This window comes from Salvelinus alpinus, chromosome 5 (assembly GCF_045679555.1).
Source record: "Salvelinus alpinus chromosome 5, SLU_Salpinus.1, whole genome shotgun sequence".
NCBI classification, from domain to species: domain Eukaryota; kingdom Metazoa; phylum Chordata; class Actinopteri; order Salmoniformes; family Salmonidae; genus Salvelinus; species Salvelinus alpinus.
This window is the reverse complement of record NC_092090.1, coordinates 75,734,133-75,752,555: the sequence shown is the minus strand read 5'-3', so window position 1 is coordinate 75,752,555 and position 18,423 is coordinate 75,734,133. Positions and strand designations below refer to the sequence as shown.

Below are 18,423 nucleotides of genomic sequence, written 5' to 3'. Positions count from 1 at the left end.
TATGAGCCATGACCAGCCTTTCAAAGCATTTCATGACTACAGATGTGAGTGCTAAGGGGCGATAGTAATTTAGACAGGTTACCTTGGTCATTCTTGGGCACAGGGAGTATGGTGGTCTGCTTGAAACATGTAGGTCAGGGAGAGGTTGAAAATGTCAGTGAAGACACTTGCCAGCTGGTCCACGCATGCTCTGAGTATGTGTCCTGGTAATCCGTCTGGCCCTGCGGCCTTGTGAATGTTAACCTATTTTAAGGTTTAACTCACATCGGCTACGGCGATCGTGATCACACAGTCGTCCTGGAATAGCTGGGGCTCTCATGCAGGGTCCAGTGTTGCTTGCTTCAATGAAACAATATATTTTATTTATTTAACTAGGCAAGTCAGTTAAGAACAAATTCTTATTTACAATGACGGCCGGGGAACAGTGGATTAACTGCCTTATTCAGGAGCAGAACGACAGATTTTTACCTTGTTAGCTCAGGGATTCGATCCAGAAACCTTTCGGTTACTGGGCCAACACTCTAACCACTAGGCTACCTGCCTCCCCTAGAGAAAATGTAATCCAGATAACTCAGATAACTCTTAATATCCCTGATCTGACTGTATTTATAGTGCAGTGAGGACACTGAAAATAATCCACAGATGACAATTTGTCACCACATGGCTCACCTACTCACTGACTGTTCCACATAGCCTGTAGAGGGATGGGACACAGGTCTTCCCTGTGAGATCTGTTAGTAAAAAGCCCCTAACACACTGAGCATGATTCAGACTTTCACCCACACACGTTCAGTTTATTAGGAGTGTCTGTGAGCTAATACAAGACTGTTTAATCTCTCATTCTTAAATAATCAAGCTCAGAAATGTCCATCACATTTTCTTTTTTCAAACAAATGTGATCATATATACACACACACACCACTCAGCATTATTGAGAGTTTAGAATGATTTGAATATGAAAATAATGATTTGAATATGTTGCAGTAGAGCAGTGGCCAGTTATGTTTGTCTGGCCATACTATTGTTATTGTCATCAGTATAGCGGTAGTAGCTTGTAGTATCTTAGTAATAGCCCAATAGTAGTCAGTGTCCTACAGAGGTGATTTCACAAGCCTACTAAGCCCACACTGTCATATGGACATTTTTAAACAGTTCTATCAAGTAATACAAACAAGGGATTGTATATTAATTAGGTAAGAAACAACATTCTGTCTTTCAGGTTCCTCAAATTGGTGAATTATGACCCATGACGTTTTGTCGTCTGCGGTTCATTTAATGTCTGTGGGTTCCGATCTATTTTCCACCTACCAGTGGCTTAACCGGAACTTTACTAACCAAATACAGACAAGGGGCGGTGCCGGATCAATGCCTTATTTGGAGTTTCCACTTTAGCGGCAACTTGGCTCTCAAAGTCAGAGCAAGCCTGTGGATTCACAGAGCGCTTGCAATATTTACATGCTATTAACTCTGACAATTACTGTATTTATAAACCAGTGTTGTTGCATGAAAGGGGTTTTAAAGAGTAGAAGGACAATCAAACCCCTGTGCATTATGTTGGGCAAACTATGTGTCATCATGCACAGTGTATGGATGACATTTCTCAGACTTTATTTTTAAATAAAGGGAGGACAAGTTCAAGCAGGACTGCTGTACTGTATACAGGTCAACGTCAAGAAGCCAGTGTGGAGCAACAGCCCACTCTAATCAAAAGTCTGAATTGTATTGTACGTCCCTAAAATCTTTATTTGCCTCCATACTGATATTGTAGGCTATAAAGCCATAATTTTTATTTTACTATCATGTGTAATAATGCAATACATGTGTATAACACCCTAGATACATTTAAGATGTGAAAATAGTATTCATGACTTAAATCACGCTAAAACATTTCCAGATTTCAAGAGAAGAGCTGACATGCCCTCTCCATACTTTTACGCACAGTTGTCTCCGGCACCAGTATTGTGTATGGATTCAACTGGTTGAGTAGGTAAAGGACGGAATATTTTACTTTTTATCTCAGAAATAATAATTGCGATGATTCGGCAAAAGCAGCTTTACACATGAATGATGATTCCAATGTCATTTTGACTAGCATGATTCTGACGCTCGGTCCAGTTGCGTGTTCTCATATGACAAAGGATAAAAGTGAAATATGTTCTCGAGGGCAAGACGAATGCAATACCTCATATCAAACAACATGCTTCATTACAAAGCTATCCCACATAGTTGAACATTTTATATTAATGTGAATTCGTCAACAGGTAGCAAAGTAGCCGACTGCACAATGAGGAAATCATGATTCGCTTCATAGCAGACCAACACAGGCTTCGCTCCACAGAGCTCATCCTTCGCTTCAACATGTCTTCCTGCAACAGACTATAATGCTGTGTTTATAACCAAGTGGGAAGGTGGTAATTTCCAGTTTTTTTGTATAAACTCGAGTTCGATGCATTCACGTGCTTTGAACTCGTTGAGAAACGCTGATTAGCTAATGGCAAACCAGCTGTGTCAACCATAAATAAAAGTAGGCTACAGGTATCATGCTCGCACACAAAATATAGTGTTCAAAAACAGTACTAATAGATTGCTATTTATAAATATTTTTTTGTAGTTTCATTTAACGGCCGAAAATGCTGTTGTCGAGGTAATTTCCTTAGTGGGTTATGTCAGAGTTCACCATGTGGGAGAAGTCGGAGGTCAGGGATGATAAACGAGTTCCTAATAGGCCTACTATTTGGATGGGTTTCAAGTGTTTTTTCCCAGTCATATATGGTAAATACCACATTCCCACTAGATTATGAATGCAGCATAATGTTCCACTATGAGGTGCTTCCATTGGTGACGTGTTGTGTACGGTCTGGCTTTGTGTATCCATAAATGGTCATCTACGTCACATAAATGTTCCGTCCCCCTATTTAATACCAGCAAGCGCTGGAGTTCCCTATCCGAGCAATATAGAGCAGCGCTACGCTTGTGAAACCACCACCACCGTTTCATTGATTCACAGACTTTAAACACACAACATGCAAACAAGAAGGTAATGACAGGTCTCATTGTAATTATATTAATAACATTTGCCTGTGACAGTTAAGCTCTACTATATCTCAAAGGAGAGATATCAACGCTGTCTCTGAAGGGAACTTGGATACAACATCTAGAATCTTTTTTCTCCACTCTCTAACACTTATAGATCATCATCTTTGTGTATTTTTCTATTCGGATACCTGCACGTTGCCATTTATGTCAGACTAAATAACTGCTATGACAGGGAAACTGGCGGACAAGCTCCCTCTTACCATGAGCAGTTTAATAAACACGATTCCTGACAGTCTTTACCCAGAAGAGGACATTCCGACGTCTATGAACATTTTCACCAATACGGATTCTATAAACCACTACTCGCAAATGAATACAGGTAAGCATAGTTTACTTTATTTGGGATGTGATTGGATAATGTTCTATCCAGGCTCTGTTGTAACTACAGCGCGTCTCAGCTGTGGAGATCATGCAGGCACGGCAACAGTTGTCTTGGAGCGCGCGCAACGACCATCATCCAGGCACCTGTTTGCGCTTCGGGATGTTACGCACATAATCGATCTCGATTGAATACTTTTTTTAAAGCATTTTTCACAATGGTTGGCTACTATTATTTCGATTACATGTAAAACAAATGCTGTAACTGTTAGTGTTAACCATATTATAAGAGGCAAGCTTTTATGCCAGAAATATGCGTAACAATGTCCAAGCCTATGAGTTTCCCTGGCTACTGTCACAATTTCACAACCTTAAATTTGCATGTAAGGTCAAACAGTAATGCAAATAGGCCTAACATTAACTTATCTGCTCTGGTGAAAGCTTACCCATAATCATTGGCATGTCTTTAAAGTGAAAGTAAAACGCACAAATTGGCGAAAAATTAATAGATAAAAAATTGTTCATAGATTAAAATGTAATCACCAAAACAAAAACATAAATGAATGTGCATAGGCCTACATCTTTTTTGTTTACTTAAATTGAACCATGATAAAGCCACAGTTGTGTAGATAGTCCATAAATAAATGTGCCACTGTAACCAAAACAACATTGCATACATTGCCTGTGCATAAGACATTCATTATTTCTAGCTAACATTACATTAATTAATTCATCACTGTTTGTGTATTTATTGACAATTTAGAGATTATTTTTGGATTGGACTATGCGTGGCATGGCCATCCACTTTAAAGTGGGCGTTTGACCGACGTTTCAAACTTGCCCATGCCGATAGCCTAACGCGTAGACTGTAGGCTTTACGACCATTAGGCTACATATAGCTACAAATCTATGAAGATAATTTATTTGTTTGCTCTCACTTGAATGCAAGTCTCCAGATGACAGCAACTTTCATTTTTGGAGATGTGTGTCATACAATTATAATTTATTCTGTTTAAATTGAATGCAAGGGTTTGTCAATTCCAAAATGAAGTTTAGAAGAAGCACTTTTATATCATCATTGAAACGATCCTTGATAGCAATAGCTGCAGATACATGTTTTCAGATCAATATGCTTCAGACACACCAACAGATTTTATTCAAATGTACAGCCGACAGTAGGCTATATACAGCTGTAACACATTTCAATTGGACCTCAATAGGTGAGGAATGACAATTGTATAGTATCCTACTGAAATTAATATATTTGACATTAAATAATTGTTGGAGTTGTTAGCGGCAAGATAAAGATAAAGGCCTATACAATCTTTAATAATTAAATATTGTACAGTAAAGTAGTCTAATTATTTCACTATACAGAAGTATATAGCCAGCTGAAGTGTCATTACTCTTTAGAGGTTCATCAATGTATGGTTAAAATTGTCCTAATATGATCTATATTGATAATCGAATATCTATGGACATTTGTTATTTGTCAATATGTTAGGCCTATTAATTTGCAAAGTAAATGTAGATGAATAATTAGAAATTGTAAATAACCTTTCAAATGTCTGAAAACACAGCACCACACACTTCTAATTATAATATTGATATAGCTATATTCTATCATTACACATCCCCGTGACTTAGTTCAGTAGTGTTTGCCAATCCCTTAAAATTACAATTGCTCTGATATAAGTATCACCTCTCGATACTCCAGAGATAACAGCATGCTTTTTATAACCAATCAATACATTTCTGACAAAGGTCATGAAAGAGATGTAAAGGGTTTCCATGTCTCACAATTGGGTTAGCCAGGTGTTTACCAGGTTTGCCAGGTAGTCATCAATAAATTATAATGTGACATGTTCATGACTACATATTCTCATTTAAATCACATATATTTTTGATAACTATTGACTATGATGAGCAACATTTTGAAGTACCTATTTGATACCTCTAGTCAGGTGTTAGGTCCCTTGTGCAAGTGGTGTTCTCTCACAATATTCACCACCAAAGCAATAACACCAGCTCACTTGAGAGCAATATCCGTGACACTGCTTAAATGTTCAAGTCAAAATATTGAGGAAGATTACAGCAAGATATAATGGCTGCCTTGTATTCATATAGCCTAATGTCTAAAACACACACACCTAAGCATTTGCTATTTTTAGGCTTGTTTTCTTCAATTCACCTCCAGAATAATTAAAACATATGCCAAAAGGTTTTTTATTTACATCATGTGTTCAATAGTTGTGTGAAACATATGTAGTTTTGGTTTTGTTTGTTTCATCATGCTTTGCCCTTAGCCAAATTCTGGTAAACAGACAGTAATTACTGGGACTGAATATATAAGCACCCCTGTGTATAATTTATTGCAACTTGAATGATGGGCTGATATAGGCTATGTCTGATGATGTATGAATTCTTTCAAAATGTCTGCACAAAACCTGTTAAAATCTCTGCACACAACTGTGCCATCTCAGAACTGCATTCATTTGGATATTTTCATTGCAGTTGTCTGATATGACATTTAATAATTGTAATGCTGCCACATGTACCTAAGAAAGGCTACTACAGTACTAGTAATAAATACACTGACAAAAGTGAAAGAAAACAAGAAAGTTACTGTGAACATAACATTTAGCTAGAAGACCAATGACCTATGGCCGAATGTGCGTACACTGTAGCTGACCAAGTGATCTGAGTAGGAAGTAAACTTTACAGTTCAATTTGCTAATTTTGTGTAGATTTCATGTTCTGTTAAATCCCATGCAGCTACCGTACATTGGACATACATGTATCTGTGAGAGTGCTGGCAGTGGTGTCTGGCTTACGCCCTGTTGAGAGGGAATCAGATCTTGCCATTCACTGTGGCTGTCCTCCTGTGGGACATACAATGACTGGATCAAAGGGGGGTGTTTAGGTCTTGATTTATGAGAGCTTGTGGGATCTGAGAGAGAGAACATTGTCTCAGATGCACAAGTCAGTGGATAAACTTGCAGGTCTGACACCACCGCTCACTTTTTCCTAATGAACTGGATTGGACTGCTTTGTTTTAAGATTTCTTCTTGGCAGACTATTTTTAGAGATATGCAGAGAAGCTGAATTTCGGACTAATCGAGGACTCTGACTGAAATATCAAGCAGGTTCATATTTATCATAGTCTAGTAGCTTCTAGACTCAAACTTTTCTGTACTAGTAGTACTGCACACTTTCACGTATGTTTTTTTTCTAACAGGTTTCTAACATGTTATAACAGCTGGGTGAACTATTCATTGACACTCTACTTCAATTTGTTTCCCTTTCATCCAGATAATATCATGGATCTGGGGATGGGAAGTGATAAGGGAAATGCAGAGATCCAGTACGGCTCTAGCTTCCAGTCCAGCCGCAGCGGGCAGCCTGTCACCTATTTGGGGAAGTTTGCCTTCGATACTCCTCCGTCGGGTGGAATGGGGGGCTCTGGCTGGTGTTCAGACAACAATATCATTAGTTTAGTAAGTGCTGGGATCTTGGGCGTCTCCCCGTCGCCTGGCACTATCACCACACAGACATCGTCCTCTGGAGCCAGCATGGGCGGCCAGTCCTCAGATATGGAGCAGGTCTATGGTCCGCCACTGCCTGCTTATTCCACCTGCAGCGAGCTGTACCAGGATCAGGTCTCCTTCCACCACAGTCCTGCTACCAGCACTACCCTCGGCTACCCCAGCAATGACTACCACACCACCTCCAAGCCCTCCATGGACGGGAGCCTTTTCTCTATGATCCCAGACTATAACCTCTTCCATCATCAGGGTGAGGTTGGCATGATGGAGCACAAGCCTTTCCAGTCCATGGACCCCATTCGTGTCAACCCCCCACCCATCACACCACTAGAGACCATTCGCGCATTCAAAGACAAGCAGATTCATCCAGGTTTCATGGGCGGGCAGCAGCATGCTCCTCAGCACCACCAGCCACCACAGACACTAACACTCAAACCAATCCGACCACGGAAGTACCCAAACCGGCCCAGCAAAACCCCTGTGCATGAGCGGCCACATGCCTGCCCAGCAGAAAACTGTGACAGACGCTTCTCCCGTTCAGATGAACTGACACGCCACCTCCGCATCCACACGGGTCACAAACCCTTCCAGTGCCGCATATGTATGCGCTCCTTCAGCCGAAGCGACCACCTGACTACCCACATCCGCACGCACACGGGCGAGAAGCCCTTCTCCTGTGAATTCTGTGGACGCAAGTTTGCCCGGAGTGATGAGCGCAAGAGACATGCCAAAGTTCACCTCAAGCAGAAGGACAAGAAGCCGGCCGACAAGGGGAGTGGAGCGGCTGGCAGCCACAGCTCACCCCCCAGTTCCTGTGGTGGCAGTGGGGGGCCCAGCAGTGGCAACATCATGACTGTCACTACCTGTGCTTAGGATGGACCATCACCATGCCCTAACATAAGACTGGGGAGGGAGGGATCCTATCCACAATGAGACAAATAGGTGACTCTTTCTCTCTCTTTCTCTTACACTCCGTCTTTTTTCATTTTTATTTCCATGTAATATTTCCCTCCTCTATTTGGAGATGTTATCTTGTAAGAGTAGGGGAAGAAGAGGACATAGACGGGAGGGACAGCAACTGTGTGAATGTTTGCAAGCAGAGGGGCATCATGGCACCGGCTGTCCAAGAGGACATGGCATATCTTTGATAATGATATTCAAGTTTCTGAAGTCATACTTTATCATGTTTTCTGAGAAATTCACCAAAAATCTTGGATGTGATGGGATTCAAAAAAAAGTATAATTTGGGTTTAGATTGAATTACAACTGGGCGTAGAATAAGGTGAGCTATGTTTGGGATGTATGCATTTATTTCATCTGGTTGTTTAAAAGTGCAATTGGTTGTATTTGTGTACTGTTGTTGATACCTTATTTGCTGCACATTCCATTGCCTTGTCTTTTTGTTGTAAAATACTTTACACATTTTTTTTTATTATTATTGTTTCTCAAAAGAATGTGCCAAACATTTGGGATAATACTGCTAAGTTTGTTTTCTTAATTGTGCCTGGGATTAACCAAACATTACAAAGACATAAACTATGTTTCCGACATTGATTTAAGGCAGATTGTTAACGTTAGCCCCAAAATACATTTTTATTTTATTATAATTAGAGCAATTATAAGTATCACAGTTACAACTCAGTTGGTCAAAATCCTTTTGCTATAAACTCAAAAACATCAGCATAAAAAAACCCCACATGAATCATTGGTTGTCCATCCAAACCCAATCCTGTGTTCAATGGACCAGTCTTTGGTGGTAATCTATTGTCGTCTGATGCACACTAAATAAAATGGATTGCAACATTAATGCTAAATCTTCATTAACTGATGAAGAATGTAACATATTCACTACAAATTACACAAATCCATGACAGAAAGCTTATTAAGATACCCAAGATAAAACAAAAATCTATATTTTAAGTTTAGTGCTTATGTTGCTTTAAAAATATATATATTACCGTCTATCTTCCAAGGGTTCCCCTTGGTCACATTTATATGTGTATTTAAAAGACACACTTGACCAAACTTGAAGTGAAATGCTAAGAGCGCAGAGAATAAGACTGAAACATTGAAATACCTGCATCTATACTGCAAGTCAACAACATTTCTGAATAACAGCAGAGATGAAGAGGGTCTTTTATCTGTGCATTCACTGAGAGACCTGCCAGTTATATTCATGTAATTAGAGATATTGTAAAATAAAATGTTTTGCATATTGTTACAACGAGCAACATCTTTAAGAAGTACTATAGAATCTACATGGTATTGCCATGTTTACACCTACTATTTTGAGAGATCCTGAATTTAAAATGATTATTATTTTTTGTATAGTGAGAGATATATACAGGTACTTCAACTTTTATACCCAGACTGTCAAAGGCACCATATACTTCAGTATTAAATTGTGCATTTGTATGCATGTGTATGTAGACGTACAATATATAAAAACAAATGTATACATACACACATTTCTTATTGACTGAATGCTTGTGCAGAAGGTGTCTTAAAATGCTTCTTGTAAAGTAATGACAATGCTTTGACAAGTTTTGTGAACACAAGTCATTGCAAAAGACTTGAGCATTGACACAGTGCCAAATGGGGTTTGAAATCCAAAACCATTAGAAAAACCATTAGATTGTTTTGAAATCTTCCATTTCAAAACCATCTAATATTATTTGTACCTACTATAGGGTTCTTAGCAGAAAGTGGTTTGACGAAACACTGTGTTCTTAAACTAAATAAACAAAAATCTTTGTATTTCAATTGCAAACAAACCTGTAATGTATGGATTCCAAAGTTCAGACAAATATATTGAAAAAAAGAAGCCTAGTACACAGTCTGCAACATTTTTCACTATCCACATGGATTTTTATATCAGTATGCAATATACAGTCTTACAAGTGGCAAGTCTGGCATTGACTGAAGGCTACGCTACTTGAATTACTTTAGATTCAGATAAATACATTTCTTACAATAATCTTGGGTCACACTGATTTAAAAAATGCACTCGTGTCAAATATATAAAATCATTAAACAAGTAGTCAAATCATATAATCTTATAATTTCATTAATGATAACAATGTATAGGTAATAATGTACTACAATTCATTTGAGGGATGTAAATCCAAACTGTTTGGGAATTGATCCACTACATTTGAGTGTTGTCTTCACTGTGCTCAATGGTCTAGTCAGCTTTGGTCTTGGCGTTTCTCTGATGTCCCCTGAAAGGGCAGTTATTTTACCCCATCTGGCCCTGTGCGCGATAATTAATGCACCACAGTCAAATGTGTTCTCTGTGTGTTTGATATGGATTACTTATTGTCATAGCAGCTGTGCCTGATAGCAAAAACTTTCACAAATCTTGATTTAAAAATTTCAACAAAAGGTCAAAAACAAGGATTTATAAATGCGTTGCTCACTAAATTACAGCATTCTCCAATGTGCTTCCAAGGCCACATTTCCTCTTTCCTGTGCAAACTGGTTTTCATTGCTAGGCTTCCTGGCAAGTGTCTGGGTAAATGGGTAAATGAACAGGCCCCTTGCATTGTCTGACAGACTTGGCGAGTTCACACATACAGTATCATCTCACTTATTATTTAAATCAATTGCTTTCTGAAGTGCATTTTAGGACAGTTGTATTCCTGGTGCCAATTATTAATATTTCCAGGACTTTGCTTGAGCTAGTTTGATGAATGGCAGGAATTTAAAAAGGATAGTTCACTGATCATGATTAGTTAGCAAGTGAATAGTAGTAAGTGGAAAAATAAACGATATAGAAGGGGAATGTAGATGATTACAGTCCATCTATAATGATATTCAAATAACACTGGTCTGTATTGATTCAAAACATGTATCATTTGAAGTGGGATTTGCCTTAAGCTAAGTGAAGAAAACTGTATGTATGGCTTGGAATATTCAGTTATGGCCTTTAATGTTAAAAGTGTGTGCATAAGCAAGTGTATCCATCTTAACTTCTCTGGGTAATTGAAGGGATGAAATTCTCAACAGCTGAGACGGGATTGGCTCACAGGTGGAAAGGGCAAATACAATCTATACTGAATAAAATATAAATGCAATATGCAACAATTTTACTGAGTTACAGTTCATATAAGGAAATCAGCCAATTGAAATAAATTCATTAGGCCCTAATCTGTGGATTTTACATGACTGGGCAGGGGTGCAGCCAAGGGTGGGCCTGGGAGGACATAGGCCCATCCACTTGGGAGCCAGGCCCAGCCACTCAGAATGAGGTTTTCCCCACAAAAGGGCTTTATTACAGAAAGAAATACTCCTCTGTTTCATCAGCTGTCCGGGTGGCTGGTTTCAGATGATCCCACAAGTGAAGAAGCTGAATGTGGAGGCCCTGGGCTAGCGTTGTACACGTGGTCTGCGGTTGCGAGGCCGGTTGGACATACGGATAAATTCTCTAAAATGACGTTGGAGGCGGCTTATGGTAGAGAAATGAACATGCAATGCTCTGGCAACAGTTCTAATGGACATTCCTGCAGTCAGCATGCCAATTGCATGCTCCCTCAAAACTTGAGAAATCTGTGGCATTGTGTTGTGTGACAAAACTGCACATTTTAGAGTGGCCTTTTATTGTCCCCAGCACAAGTTACACCTGTGTAATGATCATGCTGTTCAATCAGCTTTTTGATATACCACACCTGTCAGGTGGATGGGTTATCTTGGCAAAGGAGAAATGCTCAGTAATAGGGATGTCAACAAATTTGTGCACAAAATTGGAGAAAAATAATATTTTTGTGCGTATGGAACATTTCTGGGATCTTTTATTTCAGCTCATGAAACATGGGACCAACATTTTACATGTTGCGTTTATATTTTTAATCAGTGGAACAAGAAATGTCTAAGGATTTGGTGTAGACATTATTTGCTGATTTGGGATATTGTTTCATCCTCTTCTGGTTTAGAATGATGACTTCATTTTTTAAGGGCACATCGATAATGAGCAAAATATCCTCAGACTTATTCTGTACCTTTTCATTCAGCCAACATGGTTCAGCAACAAAGCCTTGTAGTAAGAGTAGAATAACAAAGACAGTTTTCAGAGATCATATGGCAGCCCTGTGCATTTGATGCTCGTATGTGAGGGTTCAAATGTTAAGTTTATGGTGAATGAGGTTTGGTTTTAAAGAATACTGTGTTTATCTAGCTCTCGGTGAGAAGAGTTGAAGTTTTGCTCGGAAGAGAGGAGAATACGCCAACATACTTTAATCTGTCACCCAAAGACATGTAATTACAAGGGGATGTTGACATCTGTCATATTTCTGACTCATGCAAATTTCAGTGTAAAAGCATGGTCTATATTACATTTAACAATTGTACATTTTTATTTCACATTACTGTTAAATATAAAATCACTGTAAAAAGGTCTGAAATCAAAAACTGTCCTCATGAATCATGATTCAATAGTGCTTTCTTTGTCCCATATGACCTGAACACAGTACTTTCAAGACTGTTTTCCTTTTTGTATTTGTCTTGAACTGGTATGATTTTAGAGGATACGTTAAGTGTGTAAGAGATTTAAATAAGAGATCTCCCTTCATATCTTCTCATCATCCTGATAGTTCTCTGCTCAGTCCTGGACTCGAGCCAACCTTAACAGCCATGTTTGGGCCAAATTGGGATGCAAGGTTGGGTGATTAGGAACAATATGCGATGAGAACTCCACAAAAGTAACAAAATGTAAATGTGACCTCAGTCAGCTTACAGCTCAAGGCATCCCTGTGCTGATGTCCGTGTTTACTCATTAATTTACTCCCTGTAAAGCTGCCTTTGTGCAAGGTCATAAAAGACTGAAAGTAAACATTCCACACAAAACCTCCATGACCACTTTTGTACCAGGATAAATGACTGGCAGCTCATCTCATAATAATAACCCAAAAATTAATAAAACATTTTTTTGCATAGCAATCTATCCTAAATGCACATTTTGAGGATGGTACCAGACATTTTCAAGGTGGTCCATACTAGAGTAGGTTAATCTTTGGTAGATGGCACTGAAATGTTTTGGGGAAATGTTTCTTTGTTATCTCCTGTGTTTGCTTTTCATTATATCTTCTTGTTTGCATGTGCACGAAAATGTTCCAACCATGTTTAGAGCCACCTTCACGTTCTAAAAGGTGGTGCTAAATGATTTTATTATGCATGAAAATAATGATTACAACAAAAACATAAGTAAAAGGGGACAAACTATGGAGCTACAAATATGGACATTTTGGAAAACACACAGGGGTTTATTTTTTTTAAAGAAAACAAGAGGTCTTGTTGAAAATGTTGTGGATTGTCTTACTTCATGTTTTTCTATTACCTTATAATAAGGTCCTAATATAAATTCTGAATATTGTAATGAAATGTATTATCCTTTTGTGGTGGGGAGATGTACTCCCCTCATTGTTAACTTGGCACTTCAGTTTGTTGTAACGCAATTGTTTTTGTTATTTCTATGTAAAGTACTTGAATAAAGAAAATGAAAATGTGTGTGTGTACCATTTGCACTATTATATATACAGTTGAAGTCGGAAGTTTATATACACCTTAGCCAAATACATTTAAACTCAGTTTTTCACAATTTCTGACATACATTCCAAGTAAAAAATCTCCTGTCTTAGGTCAGTTAGGATCACCACTTTATTTTATGAATGTGAGACGTCAGAATAATAGTAGAGAGAATGATTTATTTCAGCTTTTATTTCTTTCATCACATTCCCAGTGGGTCAGAAGTTTACATACACTCAATTAGTATTTGGGAGCGTTGCCTTTAAATTGTTTAACTTGGGTCAGACGTTTTGGGTAGCCTTCCACAAGCTTCCCACAATAAGTTGGGCGAATTTTGACCCATTCCTCCTGACAGAGCTGGTGTAACAGTCAGGTTTGTAGGCCTCCTTGATTGCACATGCTTTTTCAGTTCTGCCCACAAATTTTCTATAGGATTGAGGTCAGGGCTTTGTGATGGCCACTCCATTACCTTGACTTTGTTGTCCTTAAGCCATTTTCCCACAACTTAGGAAGTATGCTTGGGGTCATTGTCCATTTGGAAGACCCATTTGCGACCAAGCTTTAACTTCCTGACTGATGTCTTGAGACATTGCTTCAATTTATCCACATAATTTTCTTCCTCATGATGTCATCAAGTGCATCAGTCCCTCCTGCAGCAAAGCACCTCCACAACATGATGCTGCCACCCCCGTGCTTCACGGTTGGGATGGTGTTCTTCGGCTTGCAAGCATCCCCCTTTTTCCTCCAAACATAACGATGGTCATTATGGCCAAACAGTTCTATTTTTGTTTCATCAGACCAGAGGACATTTCTCCAAAACGTACGATCTTTGTCCCCATGTGCAGTTGCAAACCGTAGTCTGGCTTTTTATGCTGGTTTTGGAGCAGTTGCTTCTTCCTTGCTGGGTGGCCTTTCAGGTTATGTCGATATAGGCACTCATTTTACTGTGGATATAGATACTTTTGTACCTGTTTCCTCCAGCATCTTCACAAGGTCCTTTGCTGTTGTTCTGGGATTGATTTGCACTTTCACACCTAAGTACGTTCATCTCTAGGAGACAGAACGCATCTCCTTCCTGAGCGGTATGACGGCTGCGTGGTCCTATGGTGTTTATACTTGCGTACTATTGTTTGTACAGATGAACGTGGTACCTTCAGGCGTTTGGAAATTGCTCCCAAGCATGAACCAGACTTGTGGAGGTCTACAATGTTTTTTCTGAGGTCTTGGCTGATTTCTTTTGATTTTCCCATGATGTCAAGCAAAGAGGCACTGAGTTTGAAGGTAGGCCTTGAAATACATCCACAGGTACACCTCCAATTGACTCAAATTATGTCAATTAGCCTATCAGAAGCTTCTAAAGCCATGACATCATTTTCTGGAATTTTCCAAGCTGTTTAAAAAGGCACAGTCAACTTAGTGTATGTAAACTTCTGGAATTGTGATACAGTGAATTATAAGTGAAATAATCAGTGTGTAAACAATTGTTGGAAAAATTACTTGTGTCATGCACGAAGTAGATGTCCTAACTGACTTGCCAAAACTATAGTTTGTTAACAAGAAATTTGTGGAGTGGTTGAAAAACGAGTTTTAATGACTACAACCTAAGTGTATGTAAACTTCCGACTTCAACTGTATGTTTATACCATGGCGTTGTTGAATACTTGTTTCGGATTGGTATTCTAGAGAATGCATTATTTCCCTTTATAAACTGGGTGGTTTGAGACCTTAATGCTGATTGGCTGAAAAAACGTGGTATACAAAGGGTATGACAAAACATCTATTTTCACTGCTCTAATTATGTTGGTAACCAGTTTATAATAGCAATTACACAGCGGGTGGGTCTAATCCTGAATGCTGATTGGTTAAAACCACATTAAAATTACCACATTATGTCTATTCCACAAGTTACCACTGGCTAAATCCATGACTATAAAATGCCTATTTACTCTGCGCAATCCACTGTCTCATCAGCCCAGCAAGTCAATTTATAAACATGAGCTCTACTATAAAAAGCATCTATACATTATCTCATATTTCATTTAGACTAACATTTAGTTGTCAACAACGGATATTTGTATAAACCTTGCAGTCTGTATCTCATTTGCAGCATTGTTTCAATATTCAAATTCGATCTCCAGCTGTCCCATAGTAATGAACATGTCGGGAGTCGGTCGCAGCGTTTCTCAGCCAGTTGAAATCCTTAAAATCAGCTGGCATCATTTTTATGGACATATACAAAGAAATGTAAATTCTAAAAAGGTAAAACGAAACGAAGTGCAGCTAGTTTGCAGTCTTTACAGCTACAGTTTGAAGTGATTGCGTTAGCTGTGTTGTTGGCTAGCTCCTCTGAACACCAGTGCCCTGACGAGAAACACATTTTCTATGCCAGGCGAAATGGCGCCTCATTCGTTCACGGTTATGTTATGGATACGTCTAAATAAATGTCACTAGAAAACAACTTAAACAAATTAAAATGCATCTACTGTTGTTATTCTGGCTGCACTGTTTGACGTGACTGTAAATTGGCCGTAGTTAGCAAGCAAGGGATATGAACGTTGCCAGCCAGTATGGCAATGGAACATTTAGAACGAACAACTGGGTCTCTTCCATAGATACAGAACAAAAAGACTGAACGACTGGTTCGCGTCTCTGGCAACTGAATCGATAGAACAAACGACCAGCCAGCTTGGGTAGCAACCCTAGATTTGTGCCGGGACTATACCTTGTGGAAGGATGAAATAGTATGAATAAATTCAACAAAATAATTTTTTTTATGAAATATGTCAATCATTATTTGAATATGTTGGTAACCTGTTGTATAAAAGTGATAATGCCTTCAAAGCACAACACCAGTGCCAATACATCCTCCAAACACCGGCTTCTCGTCATTATCACCTAATTAAACCCTGGAGCCTGGCGCACAGTTCACGACGACTGGAGCGTTGTCATCACAGTTTCACGATTAGTGAGGATTATTCGGGTAGATTTATAGGGCTACTGTTCAACCCTTATTGTACACTTTTCTCACTTTCCAATATTTCATGTATTGAACAACTGAATATGGCAACTTTCAGGATGAATCAAACTGCATTTTTTATTCACCATTATATTTTGTGCATAAAGGCTCTCCAAAACAATTTTTTTTAAGTATTTGGCATAAATATACTTTCCTAACCCTAAAAAAGGTACACCAAATTTCCAGGGATGGCTTTAGATAAATGTACTGAAAACCCTATTGAATGAAAACTCCATGAGAAAATCTGTTGAGGGTTTTCAGTGGTTGAATTAAATGTATTCAGCGCGTGCAAGGAAACCATGCATGCAAAGCCTGTTACGCACCTGCACAAGGTAAGTCTGAATACCACCTACTGAGAAGTGCTTAGCAAAGGCATGCGTAGGAAAGGGATACCCAGCCATGGTATATTGGCCATATACCACAAATCCCTGAGGTGCCTTATTGAGTGATAAGCTCCTTTGAAGCCGTTGTTTGGAGGTCTTAGTCTCGAGCCTAACACCCGTGCCAATATATCCTCCAAACACCGGCTTCTCTGGCATTATTACTTAATAAGGCACCTCGGGGGTTTGTGGTATATAGCCAATATACCACGGCTAAGGGCTGTATCCAGGCACACCGCATTGCGTCATGCTAACAACAGCCCTTAGCCGGGGTATATTGGCCATTTACAACACCCCCTCTGGCCTTATTGCTTAAATAATGCACTGTATATTTGCATGTTAGAATTCAATGCCTATAGTTCTTCTTATGTTTGAGCTGCTTTTGAAAGTAAAAGTCGAATTGAAAACATTTTTGGCATTGTTGAATTCGATTTTCATAATTGCAAGGTAGGACTGACGGTTTGGTTAGCTAAACTAGCAAGTCTTAGTTATTTGGTTACCATGGCAACTACTGTAGCACTCTAGTAAACTTGCTAGCTACTACATTTACATTTTACATTTACAGCTACTACCGGCAAATGTGGTCAATTATAGCCATGGTATAAGAGGGATAATCAACTCTGAAAATAATAGTTCCACTCAGCTAGGGTGTCATGACACACACCTTCCATGTTGTTCATTACTTTCGATAGAACGCATACTGTGGCCCCTCATTGATTATCCCTTACATACTGATATATATACACAGTACAGGTCAAGAGTTTGGACACACGTACTCATTCAAGGGTTTTTCTTTATTTTTACTATTTTCTACATTGTAGAATAATAGTGAAGACATCAAAACTATGAAATAACACATATGGAATCATGTAGTAAGAATTTATTTATTTTTTAATCAAAATATATTTTTGATTTTAGATTCTTCAATGAAGCCACCAATTTGCATAGATGACCGCTTTGCACACTATTGGCATTCTCTCAACCAGTTTCACATGGAATGCTTTTCCAACAGTCTTGTTGGCTGCTTTTCCTTCACTTTGCAGTCCAACTCATCCCAAACCATCTCAATTGGGTTGAGGTCAGGTGATTGTGGAGGCCAGGTCATCTGATGCAGCACTCCATCACTCTCCTTCTTGGTCAAGTAGCCCTTACACAGCCTGGAGGTGTGTTGGGTCATTGTCATGTTGAAAAACAAATGGTAGTTCCACTAAGCGCAAACCAGATGGGACAGATTTCCACCGGTCTAACGTCCATTGCTCGTGTTGTCTTGTCCCAAGCAAGTCTCTTCTTATTGGTGTCCTTGCAGCAATTCAACCATGAAGGCCTGATTCACGCAGCCTCCGATAAACAGTTTATGTTGAGATGACTGTACCTTAAACTCTGTGAAGCAGAGTTGCAATTTCTGAGGCTGGTAACTCTAATGAACTTATCCTCTATAGCAGAGGTAACACTGGGTCTTCCTTTCCTGTGGCGGTCCTCATGAGAGCTAGTTTCATCAAAGCTCCTGATGGTTTTTGCAACTACACGCGAATAAACTTGCAAAGTTCTT

The 18,423-nt window shown here is 39.0% G+C and overlaps 1 protein-coding gene across 1 annotated transcript; it reads left to right on the top strand.

Moving 5' to 3' along the window:
- Nucleotides 1-2,947: 2,947 nt before the first annotated feature.
- Nucleotides 2,948-8,434, top strand: LOC139576806 (early growth response protein 3-like). Its single transcript, XM_071403302.1, has 2 exons — nt 2,948-3,415; nt 6,727-8,434. The coding sequence occupies exons 1-2, from the start codon at nt 3,262-3,264 to the stop codon at nt 7,830-7,832; spliced, it is 1,260 nt and encodes a 419-aa protein (XP_071259403.1). The 5' UTR covers nt 2,948-3,261; the 3' UTR covers nt 7,833-8,434.
- Nucleotides 8,435-18,423: the final 9,989 nt, after the last annotated feature.